Source organism: Myodes glareolus, chromosome 6, assembly GCF_982192425.1.
Source record: "Myodes glareolus chromosome 6, mMyoGla1.1, whole genome shotgun sequence".
Lineage (NCBI taxonomy): Eukaryota > Metazoa > Chordata > Mammalia > Rodentia > Cricetidae > Myodes > Myodes glareolus.
Window position 1 is genome coordinate 28,917,055 of NC_142031.1, and position 12,560 is coordinate 28,929,614.

At 40.0% G+C, this 12,560-nt stretch overlaps 1 protein-coding gene across 2 annotated transcripts in view; it reads right to left on the reverse strand.

Annotated features, from left to right (window-relative positions):
* M1ap (meiosis 1 associated protein) overlaps nucleotides 1-12,560 on the reverse strand; it is an 89,599-nt gene that overhangs the window by 38,594 nt on the left and 38,445 nt on the right. For both annotated transcript variants that reach the window (XM_087907116.1, XM_087907115.1), the window contains exon 4: nucleotides 10,117-10,285. In XM_087907116.1, coding sequence (XP_087763242.1) covers nucleotides 10,117-10,285 — 169 coding nt within the window. The remainder of the gene's footprint in view (nucleotides 1-10,116; nucleotides 10,286-12,560) is intronic.

Here is a 12,560-nt window from a genome sequence, read left to right on the forward strand (position 1 = left end):
GTTAAGCGGAGTAATAAAGAGTTGGAAAGGTCTCTGAAACGAAGTAAATCCCAAAGCATGTGCACACACACACACCTAGACTGCATGACTGTGATTCTGTGCACATTTGCATCACTGGGAGAGGATTTTCAGGACACTGCATTCATGAAAGAGGAACTGGGGACTCAAAAGCAAGCACATACAAAACTTTCAAAGATATTTACAAATTCCCCTCTAAAGGAGTTGAGGCACTGTATTAGATATTGGTTCCCCTGTGTTATAAAGCCCAGTACTTTCCCCTAGTTTTTCAGTTGTTTTTTGATGTCATAGTGCCTTTTTTCAATCATGTCAACAATATTAATTTAAAATTACATTTATTTATTCATTTATCTGCCTATTTATTTATTGGTGTGTGTGCACGGTGTAGGTGTGTGATGGTGTGCATGTGGTCGTCTGATGGCAAGAGTCGGTTCTCCTCTGGAGATTGGACTAAGGTATGGAGCTCAGGTCTTTGGCATAAGTACCTTTACTCCCTAAGACAACTCACCGGCTTAGATTTTAATTAAAAACATTTATTCTTTTATTCCTGTGTGTGGGAGTGTATATACATGTGCTCAGGTATGTGACCCCATGCTTGCATGTGTGGAGGCCAGAGGTCAATTTCAACGTCTTCCTCTATGGTTCTCCACCTTATTTCTGAGATAGAGTTTCTCTCTGAACATGGAGCTCACTGTTTTGGCTAGACGACCTGGCCAGTTAGCCACCAGTTCTGGAATTACAGGAGGTGTTGCAGTGTCTGACCCTTTAATATAAACCCTGGAGGTCAAACTCTGGTCCTCACGCTTGCATAGCAAGCTCTTTATCCTTTAGCCATTGCCCAGTCCAAACCTTGTGGAAGAAAACAGGTGTGCTAGGTTCTCCGAAAAGTGAGGAGAATGGCCACTAAAGAGTGAGCCAGAGAGCACCGAATGGTGATGGGCTTAAGCACAGTCCAAGGCCCTATCTGCCCTTGCCCTACACATATGAGGCAAATGGAACACAGTTTAGAGTTTAGGCTTAAAGAATGGGACTAAGGCCAGGCATGGTGGCGCACACCTTTAATCCCAGCACTCCAGAGGCAGAGGCAGGCAGATCTCTGTGAGTTCAAGCCCAGTCTAGTCTACACTGTGAGTCCCACAACTGCCAGAGTTACCTAATGAGAGACCCTGTCTCAAATAACAACAATGGGCAAAACAAATATGAAAAGAATGGGACTGGGAATTTGAGTGTTTGCTCACTGCAGGACCAATGCGTGGCAGTCTGAGGCTAACAAAGTTAATTGTCTGAGAAAATGATCAAAAACCACTCCAAAACAGCACAATAGAACCTAAAATCTCTGTATCATAGCATTCACAAAATAAAATAAAAATATTTTGGCATACAGAGAAAGAAAACCATGACTCAGTCTCAATGGAAAACGTAGATCACAGACGCAAACCTTAACATGATAAAGATGCTGCATCTACAGATAAGGACTTCGTACTAGCATAATTAAAATCATTCTATGTTCACAAAAACGAATAAAGACGTAAGAAACGCCAGTAGAGAAACAGAAACTATAAAATACAAGCAAATGGAATTTTTGGACTTAAAAAAATACAATATCAAACAAAAATATTCACATGGGCTTAAAAGCAGGACAAAAGAATGAAAGAGGAAGAAGTGAGCGACTTGAAGACAGATGCTTTAGCGACCCAGAGAAAGAAAAGTGAACAAATAAATAAACAGGGGCGGGGACACAGACAGCCGACAGAGGGCTTGCTTAGTGTGCACAAAGTCTTGAGTTCTGTTTCCAGCACTATGAAATCAGATGAGAGGCACACGCCACTTTAACATATGGGTAACTGGAGTCTTAGAAGAAGACAAGGGCTATAGCACAAAAATATATGAAGAAATAATGGTAGAAAACTTTTCAGCTTAGGCTACAGATTTAAGTGAATTGGTCTGGTGAGGCGCGGTGGTGCACACCTTTAACTTCAGCACTTGGGAGGCAGAGGCAGATGGGTCTCTGTGAGTTTGGGGCCAGTCTGGTCAACAAATTGAGTTCTAGGCCAGTCAAGGCTACACAGTGAGACCCTGTCTTAAAATAGAAAATAATGCATATCGACTCGGCCCTTTTTTTTCTGGAGCCTCCTAAGTGGTCAGCTGTGTCAGGATGAAGCTGTATATTTCCTTCCCACTCAGCAGCATCAAAAACACACTGAGTGAGAAACACAGCAAAGTGAATGATGAATGATGATTCGGGCTTTCTATGAGAAGCACGGGGACCACAGAAGTCGCTGCCGATGCTCTGGTGAAGAGTGGAAGGGCTATGTGGTCCGAGTCAGTGGTGGGAGTGGAAAGCAAAATTTTCCCATAAAGCAAGGCATCTTGAGCCCATGGCAGAGCGCACCTGCTGATGAGTGAGTGCGAGGCATTCTTGCTATGGACTACGGAGAGCTGGAGAGAGGAAGCACAAGTCTGTTTTGTGCGGTGGAGGCCAATCTGAGTTCTCAATCTAATCATTGTAAAAAAAAGGGAGAGAAGGATATTCCTAGACCGACTGATACTACTGTATCTCAGCAGTTGCAGTCTAAAAAGGAAAGCAGAATCTTGAAGTTGCTCAATCTCTCTAAAGAGAATGATGTCTGCCAATAAGTTGTCAGAAAGTCCCTAAACAAAGAAGGCAAGCCCGGAACCAAAGTACCCAGGGTTCAGAGTCTTGTCACTTCACTCGTCCTGCAACACAGATGCTAATACATTAAGATAAGCAAAGAGGAGGCTGCAGAATATGCTAAGCTTTTGTCCAAGAGAATGAAGGGAGCCAAAGGAAAATGCCAAGAACAGAACGCGAAAAGATGTAGGCTGTCCTTACTGAGAGCTTCTATTTTTGAATCTAGTCAAAGATAAGTTTTTATTTTTTAAATTTACTTATTTATTATGAATACAATATTCTGTCTGTGTGTATGTCTGCAGGCCAGAAGAGGGCACCAGACCTCATTACAGATGATTGTGAGCTACCATATGGTTGCAGGAATTGATCTCAGAACCTTTGGAAGAGCAGGCAATGCTCTTAACCACTGAGCCATCTCTCCAGCCCCCAAAATAAGTTTTTAAGAGTAACAAATAAATGATCAGATCTTGAAAAAAAATGATTCAAGAGGATTAGTGAACTCTAGACAAGATAAATGAGGAGAAATCTATGCTTAGTTAGGGTATTATCAAGTTGCTGAATACAAACATAAAGACGAATTTCATGAAAGCAGCCAGAAAAGTGATCCTTTCCAGATAGCCAACAATGATTTAAGGGCTGTCACTTTTAGATAGAAACCAGAGGAGGCCAGAAGACAGTGAAATATCTTTAAATTACTGAAACAGCCCAGGCAATCTATAATTGTATGTATGAGACAAATACGCTTCAAGAATGAAGGTGGAAGAGACATTTTAAAGACAATGAGGAGAATCGTTACTACCAGAACCATGCTATAAGAAATACCAAGACTCTTCAAGGGAAGGGAAACTTAGATATACATCTAGTAATGAATGAGGAGCTTCAAATGTGGCAAAAATAGATGGGTAAACATGGAGGATCCAGGATTTAAGACTAGGGGCTGGAGAGAGACAGCTCAGCAGTTAAGAGCAATTCCCAGCACACACATGTCAGCTCACAACCATCTGCCTCTCCAGTCCCAGGAGACCTGATAGCCTTTTATGGCCTCTGTGAGCACTCAACACATATGTTAACTACAACATAAACAATAGTGTATATGTAACCCTAGGACTCAGAATTTGAGAGGTAGAGACAAAAGTTAGGAGTTCAAGGTTATTCTCAGCTGTATATTGAGTTCAAGGCCAGTCTGGGCTCTAGGAGACCCTATTTCAAACAAACAAACAAACAAGCAAACAAGTAAAAGATAGATTATATGTTTGCAGCAGGATAAATGGACTTATATAATTGTGAAGTTTCTGTATTTTACATGAAAGAATGTTATATTAATTTTAAGTAGGCTATAAAATGTTTAAAAATAGATTTTAAGCCCTCCGGTATTATGTTAACTCTAATTAGAGTTAGATTAGAGTGAGAATTAAATTGTAAAAAGACAAAAGATATACAATGTAACCCCTCCAGAGAAGCCACAAAAAATAACGTGAATTATTTTTATGAATTCAAATGTGAATTTGAAGATGAATCTCTAAATTATAATAGATAAAATAGAATTAAAATGCTTTTTCTGTTTTGATTTTTGTTTTGGGGAGCAGAGTCTCATTATGTAGCCCTAGCTGACCTGGAGTCCACATATAAATCATGTTGGCTTTGAACTCACAGAGATCCACCTCCCTTTGCCTCCTGAGTGCTGGGATTAAAGGCATGCACCACCACATCCAGCTACATTAAAAAAAAATTTATGTATATGCGTGTGTCTCTCTCTCTGTGTACTATGTGTATTCAGGTGCCTTTGGAGGCCAGAAGGAGTTGTATTCCCTGGAGGGAGTTACAGCCTGATATGGCCACAGGGAACTCAACCTGGGTCCTTTGGAAGAGCGCAAAAGCTTTTAACTGCTCAGCCATCTCTCTAGCCCCCAATTTAAAAAACATTTAAGGCAAACCCCTCGAAGGCAGGAAAGCAGGAGGAAAAAAGGCCACAAAAATAGAGCTAACAAGCAAACAAAAAATACAACTGTAGACCTAAAACCAACCATATCAATACTTATGGTAATTATTAATGGAGTATATATTACAAATAAAACTTAGAAGTTATCAGAATGAATATAAAGATATGTTTTATGTAAGAAGTATACCTAATTTATCCTAATTAACTATTATCTTATTTTATTATTTATATTACATATTTATTTTTGTTTGTTTTTTTGAGACAGAGTCTCTTTATGTAGCCCTGGCTGTCCTGGAGGTCACTCTGTAGATTAGGCTGGCCTCAAACTCAGAGATCCACATGGTTCTGCTACTGAGTGCTGGTCTGAGGCATTCGCCACCATTACTGGCTCAAATGTACCTTAAATGCAAACACACAAATGGCTTGAAAGTATATGTGTGAGAAAAGATGAATGAGAAGAACCTAGGAGAAATGAAACATACATACACAGAAAGACCTGTACATAGATATTTATACCAGCTTTATTCATGGGTAAAAACTGGAAATCAAAATGTCCATTGACACATGAATAGTTAAAACATAATATTTATGTAAAATATTACTACTCAACAATAAAAACAAATTAATTGATTAAACAATGTGGAGAAATCTCAATATCTTAATGAAAAAGGTTAGATACAGAAGTATCTATTGTATGACTCTACTTACATTAAATGAAATCGATGGGACTGAGTGCAGTGAGGCAGGAGGGGCCTTTTGAGCATGAGGGAAGTGTCTGTGTCTTGTCTGAGGTGATGGTTTGTAGGTGTACACTACTATGAAAACTCGTTGAGCTGTATGTGCTGAGCGGCTGTAACTTCCGGTGTGTAGATTATTCCTCAAACTGGCAAGGTCAAACTTTTAAAATTTCAATTTTGAAATAACTTCAGATATCTGGCTAAATTCCTACTACTTTAAATTACAAAAGGGAGGTTGCTATTTCTCTTAGACCATGGCTTCTCTTAATGAAACAAATGTCTGTCTGTGTTAAAAATCTTTAGGTAGCAAACACAGCAGAGCCTCTAATTTAGTCTTAATGCCACAGGAAAATGACTTTAATGCAGTTATCAAAACCAAACTCATCAAGCAGCTGCTCATTCTGGCCCGTTCTCTAAGACGCTGGAGTCTGACAACTGCTCACAGTACAGAGGGGATGCCCAGTCCCCTACCTAGGTCTTTCTGGAATCTTCTAAGAAGTAATGAATCTCTATCTTCTTTGTTTGGATTGTTAACATTTGGTGTTTCCTGAGAACACATATGGCTAGACTACCTTTCCAAGGGAGCTTGACATTGATCCCTGGTAAACTCTAGTAGGAAATTTTAAACAGATGGCTTGTGAGCACTTAGCAAAGGAACCTGATACCCTTGTGTACACGGCTGAGAAATGTAGGCCCGTTGGCAGCCTCGTTAAGTTGATTTCTAACTGGTTCAAGACTTATATACCCAATCAGTGCAGATGGTTGTCAACCTGGACAGATGCTGTCTAGATGCCAAAGGATATTGATCACTGTGGCCTTTTTAGTTTTGGCATATTTATTGCTTACCCATTCTTTATAAGGCTATTATAAAATTTATTATATGCAAATGAAGACATACTATGTGTGCTCATATATATAAGCTCATATAAGTGCTCATATATAAGCTCATATAAATGCTCAATGATAATCGGACAGTCACAAATTCTCTTGTTTAATTTGAGATGTAGACTAGCATTACTAGCACTGATAACGTCTGTGTGCTGTTCTCTGATCTTCGGAGGAGGCCTTGCCACGTTGAGTTTCCTTATCACTCTTTCCCCTTTAAAAAGTACTTTACTACTTTAAGTGATATCTTGTTGTTTTAATTTTCCTGAGCTTTGTACAGAAGTATTACTCCCCCCACCCTTGCCTCATATTGTTCTACATAGCTACGGTTCATTCACTGTGATGCTATGCTTTGTGAAGATGTCTCAAGTTCTGTATTCCACACAGCGGCATTTTAGTGGTTATAGGAGGCAAAGCTGTACCTCTGATTCGTTCTCACTACATTTTCATGGCATCTTCTGACAAACAGAAATTCTGACTTTTAATATAGTGACACTATTTCAATGTCCTTTCGTCAGCAGACTTTGGGTCTCATTTGGGAAGAACTTTCTTCTTTTCTTCACCCACCATCAGAAAATTCTTTCCTTACACATTTTCTTCCAAAAGTTTCACCTTTCCTAGTTAGGTTTTTTAGCATTTAAAATGCTATACATTTTGTAATGTAGAGATCCAATTTCCCCTTTTCCTGTAAGGCATGCTGATAGCTCTAGAATGATTGAGTAACTGCATTAATCTCTTTTCCTTGCTTTTCATGGCAGCTACACCACATATCAGGTTTTCATGTGACTTTCTACTTCTGGGCCCAGCAATCCACTCCAGACAGAATAGATCATCTGTTCCTGTGTCAGTACGATGCTATCTGTTATCTTTTGTAGTGGTGGGTGTAATACCCAGAGCATCATGCATGAGGCAAAGGATCTAGGGTTAGGCTGTGTGACAAGCCCCAAAGCTGTCTTATTGAACAACTTTACGAATGATCTTTACACCTGACAAGACACATCCTCAGTTTTAACACACATCCATGCATGCACACGAGCACTTGAGCACACACACTTCCCATAGGATTAGTTCATCAGATTAGCAACCGCAACAAAAAAAGGTGAGCTGGGTGTGGTGGCACACAGCTGCGATCTCAGCATTTCTGAGATGGGAACAGGAGACTCTTATCTTCCAGAGCAGCCTAGGTAATGTGGAACCTAGGCTTTGGAGAAACAAAATAAGCAAAGCAAAACAAAATAAACAAAATGAAGCTGGACATGGCAGTACATACTTGTAATCCTAACATTCAGGAGGTTGAAGCAGGAGGATTGCCACAAGTTCATGCCAGTCAGAACTACATAGCGAGACCCTGTTTCAAAGAACAAAAAACCAAACCAAGTCCAAACAAAATCAGCAAAAATGCTCTGATAGGATTTTGACTGGAATCACATTAGCAGGTCAGTTTGGGGGAAACTGAATTCTATGATATCGAGTGTTTTATCTACCATCATGTACCAGTTCTGACTTCTTTAAGGAACACTAATGAAGCTTTAGGCATTCCCAAGAAGTACTATAATATATATCCCTGTTGAGATTTCTTTCTTTTTTGAAAAAAATACGTGTGTGTGTGTGTGTGTGTGTGTGTGTGTGTGAACATGTGCCATATGTATATGGGTTCCTGAGGAAGCAAGAAGAGGGCCTTGGATCCTCTTGAGCTGTAGTAAAGGTGGTTGTAAACTACTCTTAGCGAATGATAGGAAACCTGGGTTCTCTTGAAGAACATTATCTTAGTTACTGTTCTATTGAAGAGAGACCATAACCAAGGCAACTCTTATCAAAGAAAACATTTAATTGGGGGCTTGCTACAGTTTCGGGGGGTTAGTCCATGATCATTATGGTGAGAAGCAGACAGGCGTGGCACTGGAGCATAGCTGAGAACTTTATATGCTGATGTACAGGCATCAGGCAGAGAGAGAGAAGAAGGAAGGGAGGGAGGAAAAGGAGGGAGGGAAGGGGAGAGAGAAAGAGAGGGAGAGAAGGAGGGAAGGAGAGAGAGAAAGAGGGAGAAGGAGGGGGAAGGGAGAGAGAAAAGGAGGGAGAGGGAGGGAGGGAGGGAGAGAGAAAGAGACAGACAGACACTAGACTTGGCATTGGCTTTTGAAACTTCAAAGCTTACTTCTAGTGACTCACCTCCTCCAAAAAGGCCACACCTCCTAATCCTATCCAAACAATTCATCACGGGCGATTAAGCTTGCAAGTGCATGAACCTCCGGGGGCCATTTTCATTCACACCACTACAAGCATCATGCATTCCTAACTGCTGAGTTCTCTTTCCAACCCCCAAAATTTATTTTTAAGGAGCAAGAGATCTAGCCCAGTGGTAGAATGCTTGCCTTGGTGTAAGGGTACTGAGTTTGATCCCCAGCACCGCAGCAAATAGAAAAACAAGAAGAAAAAAATTAAAAAAAAAAAAAAACTTTACTTCCAGGGTGAACTAGCTCAAGGGGTAAAAAGCACTTGCTACACAAACCCAACAAGCTGAGTTTAATCCCTAGAACATACCAAAAGATGTGGCATGTACCTGTAATCCTAGCATCCCAGGAGGCAGCCACAGGAGAAACATCTGGAAGCTCATACACAAGTTATCCTGCAGTACACAGAACAGCAGAAACCAGGGGCACCTTCCTTCAAAACCAGGTGGAAAGCTAAAAATGAACTCTAACTTCAACAAGCATGTACCCTCATGTACATACATGTGTGTAAACATAATACTAATAACAAATAAAAAATAAAATAACACACAAAAAAAATCCTGAAAGAAGATAGCAGCATTGCTCTCATGATTTCTGGCTCTTCTATGAGGCCAATCTTGGGTGCTAGAATTAGCAGAATTTCCTAGAGCCTAAGTTGATTAAAATCATTAGGAATTTGCTGTCGATACAGGGCTGGTTCACATGTAAAGAGAGAAAATAGGGTAAAGACAGCATACTGGTTTCCCTGTAAGAGTTTGTATCTACTTGTTGGGTAAACACTTTCTCATTTTCTTTTAAGAGTGAAAGAGGAACAAAAATAGACAAAAAGCAGAAAAGAAGGAGCATGAGAACTATGCAAAAGTTTTATATTATGTTAGATGAAAATAAAAAATTAGACAAATTCCACCTATATAACATAAATGTGACAGGGGACAACTGAGGGACAATGTACAAAAATAAAAGTACTGTAATTGGGTTAGGAGAGGCTTCTAAGTTGAAAAGTATTTTTGATGGCCATATATTCTTTTTAGTAAAACAACAAATGACTAGGGCTTGAAATTTTATCAGTAACAGGAATATTAAAAAGCACTACAAAGACTTCTCCTAACCTACCATTAATATCAGCACACGGCATTTATCTGTGCCAGGCACTGTTCTAAGTGCTTTATGTCATAAAAATCTGAAAATTTGGGTCTCCCTCTCCCTCCCTCTCCCTCCCCCCCCGCTCTCTCTCTCATCACAGGTAGCCTAAGCTGGCCTCTATGAAGTATGGACTTCTAATCCTATCTGTCTCTATCTCCCAAAAGTTTCAATTACAGGTATGGGTCATTACACCCTACTTTTTCCCTTTAAAAATGATTGGTTTATGTTTTTTTTTTTTGTGTGTGTAGGGCATTTTACTTACATGTACATCCATGTACCATGTGCATACCCAGCACCCACTAAAGCCAGAGAGGGCATGGGATCCCCATAAGTGGAGTTACAGACAATTGCAAGCCACCATGTGGGTGCTGGGAACTAAACCGGAATCCTCCATAAGAGCAAGTAATCTTAAGCACTGAGCTATCTCTACAGCCCCAAATAAACATTTTTGAGGCAGGAAGAGTGTGAGGTCAAGACCAGCATGAGAAACAGCAAAAGCCCAATTCTTACCATCATTGCTGGATTCTTCAACGGGAGATGGTGAGTCTCTATGCTCTTGGATGTCTTTTGGGATCTCAACCACTTGCAGCCTTCTGACACAAAGTAGGTTTATATCCTTCAACCCTTCCTCCAGTTGTCTGATCACTTCTTTTCCAGGCTGAGAAGTCAGGACAGTAATCTAAAGCGAAATTCATGAAGATAATGAATATGTTTGCTTTTCTTGATATCTAGAGTGAGAAACATACAATCTATTCTGGAAGACAACATTTAAAGTCTCTAGTAGTAGCTATTGTGTTTAGTACAAAGAGAGAGATTTAAAAATAATTTAGAAATAAAACTTCACTTGATCTTAGTCGGCAGGTTAAGAATGTTACAAATAAAGTTTCATGTGACAGATTCCAATGAAACAGGCAGTCATCAGAAATCCTTTCCAGTAATCCCAGATAGTTTCTAGACGGTGTCCAGACAGTGACCAGAGAGAAGCCATGCGCTCTGGTCTTTCTCTTATTCATCCTGGGTAAAAAACATTAAACACTGGTAGCATTTCATCTGCTCAAAGTATTTTCTTTCAGAGGAAAGCAGAGGAACAGGGTACTGAGGTTCTCACACTACAGAAGTACTACATTTTAGAGAGCTCATCTCCCAGTGGAGTTTCCATTCTCAGATGTGGTGTGGGACAATGGTCTATAGTCTGTCAATTATATTTTAAATAAATGCTGATTGGCCAGTAGCCAGGCAGGAAGTGGAGGTGGGACAACCAGACAGGAAGTAGAGGCAGGTTAATGAGAACAGGAGAATTCTGGGAAGAAGGAAGTCTTAGTCTGCAGTCCTGACCCAGTCACAGAAGAAGCAAGATGTGACTACCTAGCTGAATAAGGTACCAAGCCACATGGCTAACATAGACAAGAATAATGGGCTAATATAAGTTATAAGAGTTAATAAGAAGCCTGAGCTAATGGGCCAATCAGCTTATAACTAATATAGACCTCTGTGTGATTTCTTTGGGACTTAATGATTGCAGGAACTGGGCAGGACAGAAAACCAGAAACCCAACAACAGAATGGCAGAAAACTCAGTCAACACAGATTGATTCCCTGTTTTTTCAGCATGGATCCAGAGAAACGATTTCATTTGATTCTAAAATGTACTTAACCCTTGACCAGTATGTTGGGCATGAAGAAGTATTAAGGCATTTGTGTATAATTAGGATCTTTTTATGCCATAGAAATGAATGTTTTTAATAATCAGTTTTGCCTTGGATTTTGAGACTCTGGAAGATAATTGTATACACAATTATTTTTTTATGTAGATGTTTTTAATTAGCCAAGAGGGATATAGGTCAAAGCACAATTGCTAGTACTATTTCAGAATGCTTTACTGTTGTAGAGTAGTTTTCGTTTTACAGTAACACTGAGAACTAGAGTTACAGATACTTATGAGCCACCACAAAGTGTAACATGATGGGGCTTGCTTGTTTGGGTATCTGCCCTGCCCAGTTCCCCACAGCTGGCAAGCCCCAAAGAAAATCACATAGACTCTACATTAGGTTATAAACTGATTGGCCCATTAGCTCAGTGTTCTTATTAGCTCTTGTAGCTTATATTAACCCATTGTTCTTATCTATGCTAGCCACATGGCTCAGTACCTTTCACAGCTGAGCAGATTACATATTGCTTCTTGGTGGTCTGGGAAGAAATGGGGGAATGGGCTTCCTCCTTTCCAACATTCTCCTGTTCTCATCGCCCCACCTCTACTTTCTGTCTGGTTGACCTGCCTATACTTCCTGCCTGGCCAATCAGCATTTATTTAAAACATGATTGACAGAATACAGACAATTCTCCCTCACCAATGAAGGTGCTGGGAACAAATACCCAGTCCTCTGGAAGAGTAGCCAAGGCTCTTAACTACTGAGCCATCTTTCCAGCTCAAGTTCTTTATATAGTGTGAACATCCATTAACTGTCTGATAAATGACTAGAAAGGATTTTCTCTGATTTTGTTTTCACTCTGCTGATTCTCTCCCTGCCTCCCTTTCTCTCATCCCCCCTCTCTTTCTTTTTGAGACAGGGTTTCTCTGTGTAGCACTGATTGTCCTGGAACTTGCTCTGCAGACCAGGATGGTCTTGAACTCACAGAGATCCCCCTGCCTCTGCTTCCTGAGTGCTGGGATTAAATGGAAGCACCACCATTACCCTGATTGATTGTTTCTTTTGTGGAGCCAAAGCTTTTAAATTTAATGCAGCCCCTTTATATATTATTTGTATTATTGCTTGAGCTATTGGAATCCTATTCAGAAAATCATTGTGTATGCCTCAAGTGTTTCCCCTTAATTTTTCTCTTATAGTCTTATTGTTTTAGGTCTTGCATAAAGGTCTATGATGTCTTTTGAGTCTATTTTTTGTAGAGGGCAAGAGAAAAGAATTTGCTTTAGTCTTCTACACATGTATATCCCAA